This window comes from Accipiter gentilis, chromosome 11 (genome assembly GCF_929443795.1).
Source record: "Accipiter gentilis chromosome 11, bAccGen1.1, whole genome shotgun sequence".
Taxonomy (NCBI): Eukaryota; Metazoa; Chordata; class Aves; order Accipitriformes; family Accipitridae; genus Astur; species Astur gentilis.
This window is the reverse complement of record NC_064890.1, coordinates 23,614,595-23,636,752: the sequence shown is the minus strand read 5'-3', so window position 1 is coordinate 23,636,752 and position 22,158 is coordinate 23,614,595. Positions and strand designations below refer to the sequence as shown.

General features: G+C 38.1%; 1 protein-coding gene across 5 annotated transcripts in view; it reads right to left on the bottom strand.

The window, feature by feature from the left end:
- Positions 1–22,158, bottom strand: part of GRM8 (glutamate metabotropic receptor 8) — a 358,666-nt gene that overhangs the window by 191,751 nt on the left and 144,757 nt on the right. For all 5 annotated transcript variants that reach the window (XM_049814189.1, XM_049814188.1, XM_049814193.1 and 2 more), the window contains 3 exons: positions 2,756–2,891; positions 2,122–2,276; positions 826–963 (listed from right to left, as the gene is read on the bottom strand). In XM_049814189.1, coding sequence (XP_049670146.1) covers positions 826–963; positions 2,122–2,276; positions 2,756–2,891 — 429 coding nt within the window. The remainder of the gene's footprint in view (positions 1–825; positions 964–2,121; positions 2,277–2,755; positions 2,892–22,158) is intronic.

Here is a 22,158-nt window from a genome sequence, read left to right as displayed (position 1 = left end):
GCCCTGACATTAGGCATAAACTGTCTACACAAAAAGTAACACAAACAGTCTGTTGTAGTCACAGAAGACTACAGGTAACACTCTTGTAATAATCTTTGCAAGGGGCAGCAAAAGGCCAACATCTCATAGGGGAGATGAAACTCGGAGCTACTGATGCAACTGCTATATTAGCTGTTGTGACAATTGTGTCTGGGTATGATGCCTGAGCAAGCAGGTTTGAGAACACCAGTACCAGTTACACAGAGTTTTTGCTCAAACTTCATAGAGACTTTCAGCTTTATAATACAATATAGAATACTGTTCTTTTCACATGAGGACAAGTAATAAGAACATATTGATTTGATTTTTACTCCATCCTCAAACACAGTTTGTAAACTAAATAAGGAGTTCGTGACTTGACCTATCATCAGGACCTCAATAGTTTAAACAGAAATTTAATTTTCTCTGTATATACTTGAGGGATAACAATATGAGAATTACTGTGATGTGCCTGTTCACTGAACAAAAAAAAAAAAAAAATCATATTGACAACTATAGATGGGGTGAGAGAGGAGGTCATGGAAAACATGAATGGAATTGAACCACAGTCACAGCTCTTTAACAAAATCTGTACCATCATTGGATTTGTGCAAATTAACTACCAACTTTCTCAAACATCGTCCATGAATTTTTTCTTCAGGTTTGAGAAAAAAACCTGTCATGCTTCTTACAGCATAATAATATGGACTGAAGATTTGAAGGGAGCCAAGAGTGATGAAAAGAAAGCAGTTCCTTTCCTGCACTCCAATGAACAACTTACAGATAATGTTTCACTTTCACAGTTACCTGTGCATTTCTTGATATTGCTGTTTCTTTTTCCATGTGATCCTAACTTGCATCCAAAGTTCTCCTCCCAAAATTCTGCAAACCAGACATTTCTTCGATTGTTAGCAAGTGTTCGGCTCCGAAAATATCTATCAAATCCTACATTTAAAAGAAGTGAAAGAAGCATTAAAATATAATACAGCCTAAAAATAGTTATTTAAAGACCTTTAACAGGTTTTGTATAAATATCAGAACAAGAAAAAGCTTTAGCTACAACTACTATAATAAGATATAGTAGTATCTAAGGATTAAAAAAATACTGTATTTATTATTATAGCATATTCGCTGTAGAACAAGATTTTTTTAAATACCTACAGCAGTTAAAGAGTCTCTAAAGCTCCAGCAGAATTCTATAAATTAAAAAAAAAAAGCAATGCAGATAGGGAAATAGCTTAATTTTTAATACACAGATGAACAAATAAAGAATTGGATACCTACAAGAAATTAGACAAACTATAATCACTACTTAGTCAAAGATTGTGAGCCAAATAAATTTCATTGCAAGGCCACCTAAAATCACCAGGTACCTCTCTGTTGAACCAGAGGGCTTCCAGGACACCTAAATTCTGCTTCTAATGACCCCAGTTGAGAAACTAAAGATTCCTGCTTAAGCCTGATCAGATTCTGCACCAGCCTTACCTCTACAACCCAGCAGCCATAATGAAATCACGACTAACACATACCATCTGGATTAAGCTCTTTACAAATGTTTCCATGTGGCTAGATTCTCCAAGTAGCATCAATAGTGCTCAGTTTTTCTACAGTAAGAGATGTTACTATGTCCAGTACCCTCCTGGGAATAAGGTGATTCAAACCAACAACTTCCACTTCATCCACCAAGTCAGAAACTTTGATAATATAGTGGCTTCTTAAAGTAAGTTTAGGAGAGGAAAGCAAAGCCTAAATTGATCTACTCCCAGGAGAATAAGCTGACTCACTATCATCCACCCAATATTCTCCTTTTTTGTCCCAAAGAACCACCAGGTTATGGGTAAGAAGCTCTCCATCACACATGCTCTTGTTATTAGACAATTATAAACTTGCCTAATTGCAGATTCACCATCTCCTAATCTCAACAGAGCTATTAAATGAATATTGGATCAGGCAAACTCAGGTTACTTAGTTGGAAAGGTTTCCCTGATTTCCCTGTAATAAAGGACTACATGATTTTTTAATTTTTTTATTTTTTTTTTTAAGAGAGCTAGGGTGCTTGAACATTGTCAGAAAATGAGGGGTTTGTGCCATGTGCACTCCTACCATCTATTGATGTCCTTTTGGGCAGAATGGTTACTGCTCCTTCCGCAATCTCCTCCTGCTGCTGAACTGGTGAAATTTTTGACCCCCAACTATCTGAGCCAATCCAGAGGAAATGTCCAGATTGATTAGCTTTTTTGGCTGCTTCCAGTATTCGCCTGCAAATAAGCAACAAATTACTAATTAAACAAACTGCATTTACAAAGAACTTGAGAATACCCAGCATTCATTCTGGCTATGCATAAGTAAGCTCATACTAACCAATCAGTCAATAGTTTTCACAGTCTAAAGCATATTTAACAACAGCTGCAATGAAATCAAGATACAGTACTGTACAAGTTAATTTGTTTCATCTTTAGCCATACTTTTCTAGCATTCTTATTGGGCTCTTCCTTTTCAGTCACCAAATATCAATCTATTGGAGCTGCACTATTAGGAACTAGGAACAGGTTAGATCTCCTCAGAATAAAGGACCAGAATACTGTATAATTGCAACTCAATTTCTTATCACCAGATTTCCAATAATTTTTATATGGGATTGAATGTGAAACCTCCTGCGTTACTCTATTCTGCACCAGCCAGTTGAGCATCTCTGTGGAGAGAACATCTTTAACACACAAAATTAGGAAACAGGCACCTAATATCATCTTCATTTGCAAACATGATCACTGCTCGAGCATTTGGAGTTTCCAACAAGCGCTTGATGATCTTTTCAAATTCTCCTGGTCTTGGCTCCCGAGGGATTTTGAGTGACTGAGCAATGCAAACACCTCCTGTGAAAAATTAAAAGAAAAAAAAAAAAATTAACCCATTAAATATCAACACTTCAGATAACCCATATTTAACCAGGTAGGCAAAGAAAACAAGATGCTATTCTGATATAAGGCAACGCAGCCAAAATTTACTTTTTTCTATGTATTTTGAAATATGTGCTGTACAAACTTACACACTTAATGCTGCATTAAAGAGTTCAGCTCAGTTACCTCTTACTTTATTTTTTATATAAAATTTAAAACAACATCCTGAGCCAGACCCTCAAGCACCGTACTCTGGCTCAGGTGGACTGAGTTCCACAGACCTACCCCAAATTGTGGCAGGTGAGAACCGAGCCTTGTCACAGGATTGCATTTAACCATGGAGCCACAATTTGACAGTTATCTTATATTCATAATGTGGTTCTTCAGTATCAGGTACTATCATATACCTCTGCTTTTTCAACAGAGAGTATAAGGTTAACAATAAATGCGGTGGTTACAGAATCAAGTAGAGAACTTGAAATGTTCTCTTACGAACAAATACATACAGATCATTTCTAATTGTTATTATGACTTTCTTAATTAAGTTGTCTTAATTATTTAAGAGGCTTTGGGTTGTCATTGAAAATTCTAAATTACTAATCAGCAAATGAATACAAATTCAGAGATGATATTTATATCTCTTCCTGACAGGAGAAAAGTGCTAATTGAAATCTCTACACTTTAACTGTCCTGCAAAAAGGGACAAATGACTACAGAAACTCAGTGATTTCTAATGGCTTTCATGCACCTGTGCAGGGTTATCTACTTCCCAGTTATGACACTGTTATCTATGTTTGAGCACACAAAGACAGAAATTCCTTGAGCCTGTTTCATGAAGCACTGAGTCCACATTGGCACCCACTTTCTATACCATGGATGATCTTTCTGTGACTCTTTGCTGATTTTTTTGTTTTAATTATTTTTTCTTGAAGAACTATTGCCTAATTCGCATTGGTACATCTAACTGCTACCAGTATTTGCTCTTGCCCATTGTTATTCCCAAAAGAAGAGCCTTTTTTGGATAATCTAATCATTAATAAACCCAGAAAATTAAGAAAATGAGAAAATGTTTATTTTTAACAAAAAGTGACATGTTACTAAAGAAAGGCAAAGCAAATGATATTTTTTGCATCTCTGCATCTAAATACTTCTACACTGAAGAGTGCCTTCAGTGTGAGTAAGAACAAGAATGTGTTTTAAAAGAGCTGTTCTATTTTAATGAATACTGGTATTTATTTTCTGATGTATAAGATCATTTGGGGCATATACATGTCTATGTATTAAAGGTAATCAGACAATGAAAGCCACAGTTAGATGGCTATGTTGTATATGGGGAGGCTTTCCAACTTTCTCAACAGTCTTGTCCTCCCTATTAAAATGTCAGCCCTCTGTTTTTCCAAAGTACTTCATGAATTAGCTTGATACACACTGTCAGTGATAGGATTTGATTAAAAACAAGGGTCCAGCCAGGCACAGGTTGGGATGTAGAGCTACATGAAGATGTTACAGAGGTCTCTTGTGTTAGCTTTCTTAAGCTGAATGTATTTAATCTTTAATCAAAACAAAACAAAAAAAAAAAACCAAAAACAAAACGAAGGCATTTATAAAGCCTTTTTTAATTTATTTTTCTGAAAGAATGAATGGGAATTGTTCAAAGCTGCCCCATGCTTGTCAGTGTTTAAGAGGCATTTAGACAATGCCATTAATAACGTGCTTTAACTCTTGGTCAGCCCTGAGTTGATCAGGCAGCTGGACTAGATGTTCATTGTAGGTCCCTTCCAACTGAAATAGTCATTCTATTCTATTCTATGTAATATTTAGAAAATGCTGGGGATTCATTATCAGATTTTGTTCTACCTTTGCAGAATCTCATTGACCTCCATAGTTTCTCTGCACAGGCAGATCCTAAGTTTGAATCAAGTTTAGACATGGCATAAATGAAGCATGGAATTATCAACTGCCAGCATAAAAATAACAACTTTCAAATTAAATCAGCCAGTTTGTGACAGGCAAACATATCACCTTTTTCAGCTGTGCATCAATTTCTTGGGATGTTATATTATTATCCTATTAGATAGAAAGATGCATACTACAGTACAGATTAATCCTCAATTCTCTGCTTTACATGAAAGAAATAATATTTGCAAATGAGAACATTTGTCATTTCTAACAAAAATTGTTTGTACATATTTCTTTACAATCTATAAATAGTATAAAGATATAAATAATTTACTCTTATCGGCTTTAAAATGGAATATAGTCCCTTTTTCTGGCAACACATTTCTTCAGTTTTTATGAAGAGCCTGAGTCCCCGTGACAGACAGCTAATTTGCCAATAACAACAGATGACCCCATATAGCGAGTGACCCTCACATTCACCAGGTATCTTTTACAATCCAGTAATGAAAAGATGGACACTGTACTATGAGAAGCTTTAGCCAATTCTCTAAACTGGTATTAAGCTATTGTGATAGACACTCAAAAAGTCCTGTACTACAATCTCTTTCTCAGGTAACAGAGCTGAAAAGTAAGAGAAATATTTAGCAGACATCCTGTAAATTTAACAATCAGCAATTCACTGTTAAAAAAAGAAAAAAAAACAACTGAAAAACAATGCCAAGCTCTTCAACTGTCCCCAAAGTCATTCAGGCACAAAAAGTAAAACAGATCCTAAAAAATGACATAAAGGAATAATTTGTTACCTCATAAATTTTGCGAGTGCATTTTTCAACCATTTCTATTCATGCAATGGCCCTTAGGAAAAAAAAAATTCTTTCCACATAAAACTCAAATGCAAATATTACAAAATGCTTATATATAATACATTATGTACAGCCATCTACAATCTGTGTGGAATGGATAAGGAGCAGTGAAAAACTGCAGTATCTAAAAAAGCTATTTTCAGTCAAAATGGTGTAGAAGAAACACCATTCCATCATTGCAGCAGCAAGTTCAATCATGACTGTACTGTGCATCTTAGCATCTCTACATTGAAGAATGTGTTAAGTACTAATAGGAACAAAATAAAATGCACTTCAGCCTTGTTGCTACATTTATAATGAATTGTGTAAGCTATCTCCAACACACAAAACACTTCGTGTACACTCTTATCTATATATTGCATATACAGCTGTTGCTCAAACAAATAACAGAGTATCAATTTTCAGCTAATGATGAAATGCTAGATCCACAAAGGTACTTACAACATTATGGTGTCTAACCTCTCAGCACCCTGCTGCCTTTGAAATCTACAGCCTGGGCTGAGTGCCCAGACACTTAGAGGGATGAGTATCTAAGAAAAGGATTCCTAGGAGCCAGCAAACTGAATAAGGAATAATTATTCCTCCAAAATAGCTAGCAGAGGTATTAAAAGGACAGGTTTTAAGGCCAATAGTTAGGATAATCTTATGCAGTGTGAACAAAAGAGACTTCCCCAAATCAGGAAGAAATAGGGTTTGAGAACAGATGTCTTGTATGAGATACCAGTGGATTTACCATTTGCTGCAGAGGTGCCAAAGGGCAGATGGTTCAAGCACCCAATGCCCCTCGAGGATTTATGGCTGTGAATCATAAGAACAAATAGTGTCTACATGTTTCGACCTGTCAGCATTTCTGACTGATTTGGCATGATGGCTGCTTGTCCCTGTGGCTGGTTTTCAAAACGTTTGTTATCCTTCATTGTCTGTGGATGTACCTAAACAAATGCATTGGTCTAAATTTCCCTTGGCTAAAATTATGATTAATCTAACATTTGTATGAGGAAATGAGAGCTATGTTCTTACTGAAAAGGAAAAGTTGTGTTCAAGCTTAGTCAATTAAAGGGACTTATGAACAAGCCTCAGAGAAGGATGCACTAAAAGGTGTGTTTGAGACTAAGAAAGGAGTCAGACAGACAGACTCATTTCAGGTAGCTCAACTAGGAACAGATACTGTTAAGTAACTGTACCCACTCCTATTGTACCCATTCCCTAACTCATGTATGACACAGGAGATGAAATTAAGGGTTTGTATCTGTCACAAATGTTAAAGACATTATGATAGCACTGATGGAAAGTAGTTCTTCAACTACTCTGGGAAAAAAACCCAACACCTTAGCACCAAACTGTGCTAAGCCTCTTTTGTCTGCTCTCGGATCTGTAAAACTAAGGTTGTACTCAGTCACCCCCGAGCTTGATTTGAGGAATAAAACAGTTAATAAGAACTGCATTGTGTCAGCGATGATAAGAATCCATTTGTCTTCTGTCTAACAGCTATCAAGGGTGACATCCAGCACCTGGGGCCAGGGGATGATGAAGAGAAGAGCAGCGGTGGGAGCTGGAAATCAGGCTCACGGCAGGAGCTGCCCCACTCATGATCAGGGGCTCAGTCCAGCCACTCTGCGCCACGGTTAGGAGCTGGTAACTCGTGTTTTTAAAATGGGCACATAACCAGACCTGATCTATAGTATGTTTTTGAGTTGTTTTCTCCATTGTGATAAAAATCACATCTTAAACAAACTGTTCCGTGTTAAGCTTGTCTTGCTTACAGGTGCTCTGTGTAACACAGCTTGTGGGAAATAGGTTATCACCAAACAAAATAATGGTAGATTTTGAAGATATTGTCAGTATGCTGGATCAATGAGCTTTTTCCCCCTCTTTTTGTGCTCTTACAACAGCAATTCTACCAATGAAAAAGTAAAACAAAAGGGAATGTAGCACCTGCATCATTTTGGTCATTAAACTTATGGTAGTTTTATAATGATAAATATTCATTTTAGCTCTCATGGGTTCTGAAATCACAAGATGGCATGCTAATTGTACACCATTAAATACTCAAGTACGCAGAGGTGGGTGTCAGAAGTGATGTCAAATGTGTATTTGGAAAATAGCAAGCAGACTTGGTAGTAAACTTGCACTAACAAATGAATTTCCTGAAGCAAAGACTGAAAAATTAAGATAAATGTAAATACAAAGGCCATATTCTCTCCTACCCCAGCCAGGATCCAGCACTACGTTATGGACCAACTGAGTAGGATACACAAGAAAGGGGACTGTCTTTGTATCTGAAAAGCTGAAGACAGTTTCCAGTTCAAGTGTGTTTAGTGTTGGGACCACAACCATACTACTCAGAACCAGTTAACCCTCTGAAATATTTTATCTCCCTATGTATATAACTGGCCTTATGATTGTAAAAGGGGAAGGGATCAAGGTATGTGCTTGCTTTGGCAAGCTATCTATTTCTTAGCATAAGGAGGCATACTTCACTTGACTCAGTATATACCATTGCAAGTCAGTTATTTCACAGCAGCTTCATCACAAATCACATTGTTCCTGAAAAGGCTCAAGACAAATAGCCAGAGCACATCTGGGACCCAGTCCTACCTGGCAGGACTTTCTCAGCTGCCTTCAAGTATACATTTACTTTTTTTAAGATAAATTGTATGCGACTGGTCACTAGGCCAAGAAAATTCTAACAAAGCCTGTGGAAAGTTTCCAAAAGACGTTACAGAAATATGTGAAGGCAGAGTTCTTATTCCAAGTAGGGGAACAGATGTCAGACTCAGAAGAAGCCTCAGCAAGAAACTCTCCTGCGAGGCACACAGGGTGCTGTCGCAGGCAGACACGGACTCAGCTCAGTCTGGCAGGAGACTGCACGCTTCTGACAGTATCACATGATGCAAGAGAAAATGAGGAAAACCAGACAATTGCTTTTCTCCTCCTCTTCCAGTCCTTCCCCTGGTTATACTGAAAGTCTAGAAAATCTACACGTGGTTATATGGAAAGCCTGTTCCAATTGCCAGGAACATAATTCAGCATGAAGATTGTTAGAGATATTAAAAACAAGATGCTCCACACTCAAGTTCTGTTGACAAAAATAAGGGTAGCCTTGTGACAGTGAATCCCTCAAGACATTCTTTTTAAGCAGACAGTTCATTATTTGATAAATTTGGATGCTAAGAAATTTGAATGTTAGAGAAAAATAAGGTAAGTGACTGTTCTGCATGGGGCTTTCGCTGATGCTCATAATCAGGAATTTTTAGGAATTATTATTTAAACTACAACCAACTTGCTGCCATCTTCTTGTGTATCCCTAGATGCCCTTAACAATAATTTTCTAGATTATGAGTCAACAGGGAGTGACACCTAGGAAGATATACTTACACATTGAAGATCAAATTTCTCGAGACACAATTCTTCAAAATGTAAACGTCTCCTTAATGCCAAAGTACTGTAGCTGGGAGGTCTGAATGCAGCCCTGGATTCTTTACAGACCTACCTTCACTTAACTGCCCCAAGAAACCATATGATCACCAATGTGGCTACATGGACTTTAGGGTAGCTTAGCTTTGTGAATAAGAACCTAAGCCTTCTGCAGGCTCTGTGCTCCCAGTGACGTCTATGACATGGCATCTTTACCGCTATTCATGTCCAAATCTAGTTAAATAAAATCTCATTCCGGTACACCTCCTTAGTTGCAGTCACCAACTAACTGCAGTATGGAAATACCCATTCATTTCCTCAGAAGCTCACCAAATACCTCAGCAAACAATTCACTTACTCTTGCAAAGACAAGTAATTCTTCAGTCAATAGTGGCAATACATTCCATGTAAGGTAATAGAAAGAAAATAATTTTTAAAATTAAATAATTCAAATAATACTTCACTCTGAATGGACAAAAGTGGCACTTAAGTATCCAATACACTAAAGCATAATGGAGGATGAGAGATTTTGTTATAATCTTTTAACAGAAAATAACATTCTGCATTTTGAGCCCATACATTGGTGTCTTTTTTCCTTTATTTAAGTAAAAATGCATTTTCTCAAAATCCCTTAATATTTACAACAAATATGTTTTTATTGCACAAGCAGATTGATGATGCTTTTTCATTAATATGTCAGCTACAGTCATGAGCTTTTCTTTTCAAAACTAACAGCCTTTAAGAGATCAAAGTCTCTCTCATTTTTTTTAGTGTTTTAGAAAGGTCTTTTAGCAATGTTTTTGTTGGGTCTTCCTTTTATTCATTCCTTTAGGAAAAAATAATAATAATTAGAAGACACTCAGTGAAACCATGAAAGAACACAAAACATTCTGATAAATACAATTCACCCCTTCCTTTTAAACCTGTCTTTTTGCATTTCTATATGTATTCACTGGCATAGAGCCATGCATATTTCACAAACACATGCGCTCACACAGATACTTAAATCATGGGCAAAGCAGATGTTAATTCTAAAATAGAAAAGGAAGAAAGAAAAAAAACAAGCTCTGGCTCCATATGAGACCACTGGCTACTGGCTTCAGTCATCAGAGCCTGTCTCTAAGGAGACATGAAGCAAGAGAGATCTGTTATTTTATACTTCCATTTTGAACAGGTTTGGGGTTTTTTTCCCCCTGGAAGAAACAGTTCTGAATGTACCAATACAGCTTCCATTAACACCAGCACCTGACAGAAAATAACCGCAAGGGATATTCTCACCGTCACCAAACCTAATGGGTTTTGGGGGATTTTTTTGCACGTTTAAAAATAAAAGCACAAACAACACATTTTTCATCCTTTGACTTTTTAGAGCTATTTGTGTAAATGAAAGCCAACTTTCACAGTCTTGAAAGTGAGAGGCTAAAAGAAAAATTCATCTGTAGTATAGACGTTTATGAATGGGTAAAAATCACATATCCAGCAAAAAAAAATCCTGAAAAGAATGAATTCTGGAAGGTTGTGAGAGAGGAATTTTCCTCCCCACAGCAAATCACTCTATAACTAGTTCATAAAGGATATGGGATGCCCAGTCAAACTTCAAAACAATCTGTGGCCAAAAGAATGCAATGGAAATTGGTCTCCACTTACATTTACTGGTCAGCTGTTGCAATGCTTTCACAGCTATGTCTTTTCTATCATCACAGTGGGTATGAATTTCTCCCTCTGGAAAAAACATGGTTCTTCCTACTTGCAGAGTTGGAACTTGCAGAGGCATAATATGAAAAAAGAAATACACTGCTATTTTCTGTTTTCCAGCTACATGCCAGGTACATCCTTAATGAGGAAAGAAGACCCTCTTTATTTTTGTTTGTTTTATAAAGATCAGGAAAACTTAAGTTATGAGAATAAATTGCATAAATGACTAAATTCTAGAAGATTTTCAAATTGTTTTTTTCAAAGTAACATCAGTTCTGATTTATAACAAACTAATAGTGTGAACTCAAACCCTGGCCTGTGGTTACCTGACATATTTTTCTCTGAAAGTAAATCTACTTGAATATGGCCCTTATTCTTTCCTCCATTTCCTAAAATTCTCAATACTAATAGGCCTGTGTAGCAGAAAAGATTTGGATTTGATGTTTTAGGGAGTTTAGATGCAAATGGTTGCTTCAAAAAATTCTAGAGGTGAGTCAGGCATAGACATCACCAGTTCAGCTCCAAGTACAGTCAATGAATGGTCCCAAGTCACAATCCCCGATGGGTGTATTCAGCATCATGAAGATGACACAGGAGGTTATAGCATTCCTTGTAAGTATGTTTAGGCAGGAAATGAAACCCCAGTACAAGAAGTGTTGGACTTTGTAAAAACATTTATTTCTAAATAAATATAACCTTTCCTCTTTCAGGATAATTTGTTCCCCACTGGGATCTCCAGTTTAACATTTTTTTATTCCACTCCCTGCCCTGTTTATTTTAAATATTTTATCAGTGATATAAAAGACTGTTTTTAGTTAAGTTGTCCTGGATTGCCTGATTTTAATGGTAGGCTGGTGTCCTATTTTTCCCTTGCATGTTTCTTGCTGCTATCGTGGTGTTCAGAGATTGCCTTCAGTCACCTCCTTTGCACTTAAATGCTGTACATAGGCAGTGGAACCTGACTTTTAATCATGCCTCCTAAGAAAAATAGCAGCAGTGATTAATTTTCTCATTCTGAAACTTTTTGGTCTGCTTTTATAAGTGAAGACTTGCTGCTTCTTTGTAGTCATAAAACAGCCACAGCTTTCGTGTATTCACTGGAATTAGAAAAAAAAAAAAAAAAAAAAAAGAAAAAAAAATCCCTTCTGCTTTTTGCTATCTTCCAGAATGTGGATGGCACAAAGTCTAGTATCAGGGAATTATTCTTAAAATTAGGCATATGTTATTTAGCTTAGGTTATCTCTAATTGTCAAATATTTATGTTCTCAGAATTTGAACTATCAAAATAGTTTGCACGTAAAGACTTACTTAATGAAGATAAGTCTGAGTTTGATTTCTGATGTTTGAGCTTGAATGTGACTTTCAAAAAGTAGTCTCAAATTTCAAGTGAAACAAAATAACTGTCAGCTAACTGGGCAAAGAGAATTCTGTGGTTTTCTCTACATGAAATTATAAGCCCAAATTTGTAATGAAAATCATAAAGGAATCACTTCTGCAAGGGAATCTTATAGGTAAACCTAATCCCCAGAAAGCAAATATAATATAGATTCACAGCCTCCAACAACAAAATCTCACATGTGGAGGTAATGGGGTTTACTGCATAAATTCTCCATATAGCATGCCTAAACTAAAATTAAACCCATGCTAACATTGCTTGAGTGCTCACTTGCAACCTTGTGCTCAAAGACCCTACTCTGCTTTCATGGAAATTGTTGTCAGGAGCCACACTGACTTCAGCCATGCAGGAATAAGCTGAAATTCTTTTCCAAGTCATGATTTTCTTACAGAGATGACATCATATATGAGGAGCTCTGTTCATGGATTAGACTAAAAGAAAAAAAGATCTTCAGGCCCAAAGAGACAATTGTCATCAGCTACCTCGGCCACTTCCACACTTAAGGTTGATCAGAATCTTCTTCAAAGGCCTAAGTTAGCTTTTGGAAAGGCAGTTTCATTAAAATTGAAATATTTTGCACTTGTTTGACAAAATTTTGAAGGATGAAAAGACATACTGGTTGTTGGGGTTTTTTTTCCTTTTATCTTAGCAATATTAAAACACTAAGATAAATTTGAATCTTTTATTTCAAATGTATCATTTTGAGCGGTTTTTTGATTTTTTATTCAGTCGGTACAAGATGAAACACAAACATTATTGAGACAAAAAAGTTAAACACTGGAGAAGTAAATATTTTATTTTCACTATGGAAAAAATCAGTATTTTGGAATTCAGTATATCAGAATTTCCAGCAAAATGGAAATATCATTTCTGAGTGCATAGTGAGTTAACCTAAGAATGTTAACCTATAATGTCTGAGACCAGCAGATTTCCATCTAGGCTAAAGTGTATATAGCTAAAACAAATAAATGTTTCAAGGTATGAAGGGTGTGCCACACCCCTGTAGAAGTTTCTCCAATGATTTATAATCCTCATTACTGGAAAAAAAAAAAGTTCCTTTTCATCAGTTTAATGTTTCTAACTTCAGTTTACAACAACTGGGTCTGGTTACACCTTTTTGATCAAAAACAGACATCCGTCTCCCTCATTCTTCCAAACACAACAACTTGTACACTATTAAGTTATCTGATTAAGTTATAAGTTAAGTAACCTTCTCTTACACAAATTAGGAAGGCTGAGTTTATTAGTACCTAACTACATTTATCTGACTTTAAAGTACTTTGAGAGCTGGACACTTGGGTAAGAACACCATTAGGATCTAAAAATACTAATGAACTTCATCTGCTGTCTTCTTACCATTGAGGGTTATAAAATATGAAAAGAATAAAGCTAAGTCTTGTATATCACTTCAGGTCTTTATGTTTCTTTACAGCAGTTGAAGATATAGTGATATTAAGAATCAGCGATACTTCTCTTACATTGCAGCAGTAAAATAAAGGAATGAGTTAGTGAGTGAACAAGAGGCACTCCATAGTCTTCCACATAAATAAACCTACAGAAGCCTACCTTAATTCTAAAAATGTAACTGAATTAAAGTTGGCTACACAGCTACTGTAGCTTTAAGAAAATCTGTGGCACTGTGTTGTGAGATTTGAATCAGAGAACAAAGTCGAAGAGAGGAGCCTCGTGTCTCTGTGTGTTTAATACCAAGTGGTAAAACATCTCTTGAGAAGTCTAAGAGTGAGTGGATCTGCTGATCAGTCTTTTCTTGTTGGGATGAAGGATTAGCTTAATTCATAAAGCCCTAGAGAAAAAAAAGGCATCAGGTCAAAAGTGACGAACCAGGAGACATGTTTAAGGGGCTGCAATGGGCCCAAGAACTTAGAGCTGAGGGAAGAAGCAGGACAGTGTTCAGAAGACCTATGCATGCAGTAGAAGAGACCTTGCAAACTGAACATGGTTTAGTCTGCTTTAAGGCATGTAACAACAATACAGAAGTGATGGGACAAGAGTAAAAACACTGAAATGGTTTTAATTCTGGAGTATAATAAATGCTGAAAAGGTACTAACACGTTCCTGGATGAAAGGTACCATCTATGTATAGATGGTACCTATGTACCATCTATAAAATAAACTGCAGAAATACAGCAATGTTTAATTTTACTAAATGTCTAATTACTCATATCTGTCTTTTGTTTGAGGACACAAATATCAGATTAATCTTCTGAATTAATGCTATCTTGTAAATCATACGCAAGCATATATGTCTACTATGTATTCTCAGTCCTTATTCATGAAAGAATAAAGTCCTTATTCAAGTAAGAATACAGTAGCAACTCTGTAAGTTGAATCACTGACAAATTCTTAGATTCAGACTAAGGATTCTGGACAGGAGTTCCAATAAGTGGTCAGATCCAGGCCTATTCTCACTATTTCTAAAATGGTGGGAATGCACTGCCTTGCCTTGTTGGGAAATGACCAGCAAGTAGGATCAAAGTCTGCTGTTACGTAGTCTGTCAATAGCTGTACTCAAACAGGATTTAACCCTGCCTATCCTTTTTTCAGACGCTAGAAACATGGCTTCATTCTCACTAACATTCTGAAAGGAATAAAGTCTCTGCCTAACATCAAAGAAGGAAAAACATGGGAGAAAGCTGTTATCCATGCAGGAAGAAACAGAAGAACCTGCCCTTTCCATCAAAGTGCACAGCTAATATAAAATTCCCTGTAAAGAATGGCAGCTAATAGAAAGAAGAGCTTTTGCTCTCCTTGGTCAAACTTGGAAAGGCTCAACCAGAATATAAAGATCTCAGTCAACCTCAACCAAGCTGCTCAGTGGCATTCGATGAACAAATGCAACTGTGCTCAGAATTAATATGCTAACAGTACACTACAGTAAAAGGGAAATCTGGATACTTTTAATAATGTGGCTATCAAATGGATGAAAAGCAATGTCTGTAAGTGAAGGAAGGCTTAGAACATAGGGAACAAATCAAATGCTCGAAGGTGGTTGGACCACAGTTCAATCCTTGCCACAGAGCTGTACCCTTCTTTCTCCTACCAGAAATGAAATCTTGCATGTGCTCTTCAGACTTTGTTTCTGTCTAGATTTTAACGTTTTAAAATTAGAAGAATCTAGACCCATTTCCTTCCATTAAAATAACAGCTGTGCTACATGAAATCACCATTAGCTGTAAAAGAAATGGAAGGAAGTGGTTGCTTTGTGATAGATCATGTATTGAAGGTGTCTAGTAACTGCCAAAAGATGTCTGCAGCTCACTCCCTTCTCATAAAATGTTAGAGAGATCCACCGTATTTTGTAAACAATGAAGCAAAAAAACCCACAATTAAACAAAAAAGACTGTAAACACTAGGTACAAAATTACTTTTACTGAACATTGCACAGTAGTGGACACCATTATGCTGTTAATACAAGCTGAAATAAAAGCCTATTTTAACGTGCATTTAGTCTCTACATAGAACTTTGATCAACAAACTATCTCATCAAGGACCTGAGGGATTTTTCTGTGTCCATGCTACTCATCTCATCATATGGTTTCAATAATTTGATGCAATTCTTCTATCACATATAACATTTTTAAGCATCCTTCATTATGTTTTTCTTTTTCCAAAAGCTATCAAAAACTATACCAGACAAAAATCTGTTATCCATAGAGAAATTATATCTCACTCATTATAAAAGAAAAATGTGGAAATACATGTTTTCAAAATTAATTAATTCTGAAATGTATTGCCCATCAAATCTGTCAGAAGATGTAACAGAGGGAAAATGAAGGTACTTCAATTTACTCTGAGTTAAATCTTGAATAAAGACATATGATTAGCCCCATGGACTCGTGAGAAAGAAACTCCACCTTGCAGTAACAAAAAATCCACCCTGTATTACTTGATGAAAGTAGCAAGTGAGGATATAAAATGAAGATAACATAGAAGACAAAGGGAAAATAACAAAGCAAGTAAGTATTGGAGAGCTGTGCTACAATCACTCATTGTTCAGTGTAATGCACAAATAACAGTGCTGATCCTAAAACAAAAATGCAAATGCCTAGTGCTAAAATAATAATATACCTTTGTTTGCAATGCTTTATGATTAATCACTGTCAAATTTCAAAGTGGAAAAAATATGCAGTAGGAATGAATCCTTTATTCTCCAGACTTCCAAAGAACTTTCTTGCTCTGCTTATTTAAGTTTCAACAGTGAAATACATATACTTCTTCCAAGAGAAAGAGTAGAGGAACAATTACAGATCTTCCAAAGTTTGGATTGAAATATTCAACTCAAACATGTTTTCAAATCCCAGAAGAGCTCAATAAAAGTTACTAGAAATTTGAATATTGAAATTTTAACTTTTTCAAATTTTGAATTCTGATAGCAGCCAAAATACCACAACTTCAAGACTATTTTTCTGCATATGAGAAAGATCACAATCAGCCAAAGATGTACCAAGTTCCACTGAATTTAGTATTTGAAAAGGCAGTTTCATTAGGAATGCCTTTGCCACCATTTAGATAGTTTCCAGTGATGAAAAGATAGAAAAGCAGAAGGAAATAATTTTCAATAGTAAAAAACAAGCAACAGCCCTGAAGAGCACAAACAACTTCTGCCCTCTCTTTTCTTGTGTTTGTTTTCTGTACAGATGGACTGACTTATTTTAGAAGACAGACTAGCCAAATAAAATGAAAATAAAAGGAATATGGGAGAAAAAAAAAAGAGAGATGAACTGCAGAATAGCACTAGTGATAGCTTGTCTGAGGATAAATTTAATTCCAATGAAAGAAAGCAACATAATATATATATATATACACACAACAGTTTAAGACACCCGAGCCCCTGTGTACAATACCTCTCTACAAGAAGAGAGGACAAGTCAGGCACAGTGAGCTTGCTATGCTCATGCATTTCCACACTGTAGCATGTGCACATGAGGTTGCTACATCCCATACCAGACATTTGTGTATAGTCTGTGAGACATGCTCTAACTTCAGGCTTCAGATCTGGGCTCCCTGGGTCAATACCTAAGGATGTCAGTGTCCAAATACAGCTCATCTGAGTTTTCATAAAACCATAAATTGACTAGTAGCCTGGGTTAGCCCTATTCACAAAGATAACTTTACTTCTTGATAAATAAACTAATTATTGACAGGTTTTCCATACAAAGTAAACTGTGTACATAGCAATCCTAGTGACCAAAGTCCAGCTATTCTCCACTCATAATTTCACAATCTTTTTCTCCCCTGTGAAACTTCTACTCACTTGCTTTAAGATTCATCTCTTGCATAGAAAAAAGCCATGAAGCATGAGATTGCAGTTGGTAGGGAGCAGAGGAGCAGAAAAGGGACACTAGGGGTCTTCAGCTTCTCTGTTAGCCTCCTATCTCCAAGCCAACGTATACATTCCCAATATAGCATTATTCTCTGGAAACTCCCTCCAGATGAAAAAAACCACAAAAAATATACATAGGAGAGGTTCTATACAGTGCTGCATAGAACCTATGTCTTTGTCCCATACCATACCTCTCGTGTGTCCCATGAGAAGGACACTATCCTACACTGTCTTATGTGACACAGAACAGGAATGCTTAGTCTCCTCACCATCACCACAGCTGTAGTCAGGCCCAAAATATTTAATGAAGGAAATATGTCTGCCATGCACATAAAGAGAGTCCAACAGCTGCAATGCTACAGAGATGTCTGGAGTAAAATCCTATATGGAAAAAGACATTAAGACTGCAAAACTATGTACAATAGAATTAGTCACTGGTTGGCTTCTCTGAGGCTGTCTGATTATTTATTGGAAAATAATACACTAATGTCCTAGAAATCACCTTTAACCATCTGTGTGGCTGCTACATTCAGGTCACTCCTTTAGAAGCTGAAGGGCAATGCTGCCAATGATAAAAGTCCAGAGGCAATCCCACATGGGACTTCCTAAATTGAATTCCTGCTCTCACAGCGTTGCTATGCTTTCCTCCAAGTTACATGTCTCAGATTGGCATTGCAAGCCAAGCTCGATGTGGGCACAGTGAGTGCATGATTTAAAATCAAAGCCAACAGAGTCTGTCCATTTTTTAACAAGGCACAGTGACATGATGCTTATGGCATTGGAGAATATACAGTCAGCCTAGGTCCCTCAAACAGAGGCAGTGAAATGAAACAGGCAAGGATCTATCCAAAACAAGGACAGCACAAGGGCATGTATGTAGAGTTAGCTGCCAGAGTTGTAAATTCTGAGAAACAATCAAGACCATGTCTTAACAGATAACTTAAGATTTCATTCTCACAGCTAGCTAGAAAGAAGCCCAGCTTTTCTGAAGTGCTAAATCTAGTGACTAGTGACTAGCAAGGGAGAAGATAAGAAAATATTTTACTTATACCACAGTCTCCTGGTATTTTCCCATTGAGCACATTCTCACCATTTCCAGAACATCTGTCAAAATCTCTCTCCAAGTCTCCTCAGGTACTTCTGTCTACAAAGCCAGGATCATCCTTTCCAAGACTGAACCAGTACAATGGGACTTAAATGACTCACTCAAAATTAGTTTTCCCAGAGAGGATATAACTGAAAAAAAGGTACTCTAAGGTTGGGTACACAGATTTCCACCCTACTAAAAGATGGATAACTCTACTCTGTCAGAAAGGAAACCTGTTCATTACAGGAAAACAGCATGTACCTGGACAGTTACAGTGAACAGTTACAATGGAGTTTAAACATAAATTCATCCCCTGGCTTATTTCACAGTAACTTCACAGAGATATGAAAACTCTCACCAGCAGTTCTCAGACCACGTATGAGCAGCAAACACCTGTTTGTTGATAATTAATGAAGAAAAACGAAGTTCAAAGAATAAATTATTTGTTGCATTTTGTTTGTCACTGAAGGGACTAGGAAAAAGGCATATTAGTATTCTGATAGAAGGCCAAAATGGATAAAGTGCTTCCCTTCTAATAAAATCATATGTATGACAGGAAAGGACCCTTTTTGCATCTCCTCAGAAAGACTTAGTTCCATATTTTTATTTGGAATAGTCTTTTCTCCCCCCCCCCCATGTGCGGCTGAAAGCTCCCTGCCAGCTGTCAATGTAATTAAATCTTGCTAACAGAGCCCACTGGATTTCCACTTGCAAAGGAATCTCTACAGAAGAGCAGCCATGATGGGTCTGACCAAAGGTTTATCCAGCCTGATAGTCCCTTTTCTGGCTATGACTCATAATGGAAGAGGGGAAGGACAGAGTAAACATATGTGCTGGCACGTTGTCCCAGTCTTCAGTAATCTCAGCTCAAGGGCTTTTTGAGAGAAGGTGTCTTTATGGTTATTAAAAGCCCTTGATAGAATTTTTATCTATTAATATATTTAGTCCACTTGAACACAGGTAAAAGCTACATTAGATGTTCCAGAGCTTCCCTCAGCATCACTAAGTCTAAACTTCACAATACGTAAAGATAATTGTCCTTTTCCTTTCTCCATGATTACAGTCTTAAGTTCCAAAAATCATAGTTTGATCCTAATACCATGAAAAAGTCTTTCCATGTTACATGTACTTTTCAGATTTGTCTTCTAGTTCAGGTGGTGGTCCCATGGAGCATACATACACATTGCTTTTTTCTACTTCAGAGAATCATAGAATGGTTTAGGTTGGAAGGGACCTTAAAGATCATCTAGTTCTAACCCCCCCTGCCATGGGCAGGGACACCTTCCACTAGACCAGGTTGCTCAAAGCCCCATCCAATCTGGCCTTGAACACTGCCAGGGATGGGGAGACATCCACAACCTCTCTGGGCAACCTGTTCCAGTGCCTCAGCACCCTCATAACAAATTTCTTCCTTATATCCAATCTAAATCTACCCTCTTTCAGCTTAAAGCCATTACCTCTCATCCTATCACTACGAAAGTCCCTCTCTGGCTTTCTTGTAGGCCCCCTTTAGGTTCTGGAAGGCTGCTATAAGGTCTCCCTGGAGCCTTCTCTTCTCCAGGCTGAACAACCCCAACTCTCTCAACCTGTCTTCACAGGACAGGTGCTCCAGCTCCCTGATCATCTTTGTGGCCCTCCTCTGGACTCACTCCAACAGGTCCATGTATTTCTTATGTTGGGGGCCCCGGAGCAGAATGCAGTACTCCAGGTGGGGTCTCATGAGTGCAGAGTAGAGGGGCAGAATCACGTCCTTGCACCTGCTGGCCACGCTTCTTTTGACGCAGCCCAGGATACAGTTGGCTTTCTGGCTGCAAGTACACTTTGCCAGGTCATGTTGAGCTTGTCAACCAACACCCCCAAGTCCTTCACCTCAGGGCTGCTTTCAATCCACTCACCACCCAGCCTGTATTTGTGCTTGGGATTGCCCCGACCCATGTGCAGGACCTTGCACTTGGCCTTGTTGAGCTTCATGAGGTTCACATGGCCCCACCTCTCAAGCCTGTCAAGGTCCCTCTGGATGGCATCCCTTCCCTCCAGTGTGTCAACTGCAGCACACAGCTTGGTGTCATCGGCAAACTTGCTGAGGGTGCGTTCAATCCCATTGTCTATGTCACCAACAAAGATGTTAAACAGCACCAGTCCCAATACCGACCCCTGAGGAACACCACTCATCACTGGTCTCCACTGAGACATCAAGCCACTGACCACAACTTTTTGGGTGCAGGCACTCCAACCAATTTCTTATCCACCAAGTGGTCCATCCATCAAATCCATGTCTCTCCAATTTAGAGACAAGGATATCATGCAGGACAGTGTCAAATGCTTCACACAAGTTCAGGTATATGACGTCAGTTGCTCTTCCTTTATTCACCAACAATGTAACCCCATCGTAGAACGCCACCATATTTGTCAGGCACGATCTGCTCTTAGTGAAGCCATGTCCGCTGTCACTAATCCCCTCCTTATTTTCCATGTGCCCTAGCATCGTTTCCAGAAGGATCTGCTCTGTCATCTTGCCGGGCACAAATGTGAGGCTGACAGGCCTGTAGTTCTCCAGGTCTTCCTTTTTTCCCTTTCTAAAAATGGAGGTTATGTTTCCCCTTTTCCAGTCAGCGAGAACTTCCCTGGACTGCCATGACTTCTCAAATATGATGGATAGTGGCTTAGCCACTTCATCCACCAGTTCCCTTGGGATCCATGGGTGCATCTTGTCAGGTCCCATGGACTTGTGCACCCTCAGGTACCTCAGATGGTCTCAAACCTGATCTTCTCCTATGGTGGGCAGTTCTTCATTCTCCCAGTCCCTGCCTTTGCCTTCAGCAACTTGGGTGCTGTGGCTGAAGCACTTGGCAGTGATGACTGAGGCAAAAAAGTCATTGAGTACCTCAGCCTTCTCCATATCTTGGGTAACGAAGTCTTCCGTTTTCTTCCAGAGAGGGCCCACATTTTCACTAGTCTTCCTTCTATCGCTGACGTACCTATAAAAGCTTTTCTTGTTGCCCTTGACAGCCCTGGCCAGATTTAATTCTATCAGGGCTTCAGCTTCCCTAACCTGATCCCTGGCTGTTGAGGCACTTCTGTATTCCTCACAGGCTACCTGTCCTTGCTTCCACCCTCTGTACACTTCCTTTTTGTGTTTAAGGTTGTCCAGGAGCAACTTGTTCATCCACACAGGCTTCCTGGCATTTTTGCCTGACTTCCTCTTTGCTGGGATGCATCGCTCCTGAGCTTGGAGGAGGTAATCCTTGAATATTAACCAGCTTTCTTGGGCCCCTCTTCCCTCCAGGGCTTTATCCCACGGTACTCTACCAAGAAGATCCCTGAAGAGGCCAAAGTCTGCTCTCCTGAAGTCCAGGGTAGTGAGCTTGCTGTGTGCTCTCCTTGCTGCCCTAAGGATCTTGAACTCCACCATTTCATGGTCACTGCAGCTGAGGCTGCCCTTCAGCTTCACATTACCCACCAGCCCCTCCTTGTTGGTAAGAACAAGTTCCAGCATAGCAGCTTTCCTCAATGGCTCCGCTATCACTTGAAGAAGGAAGTTG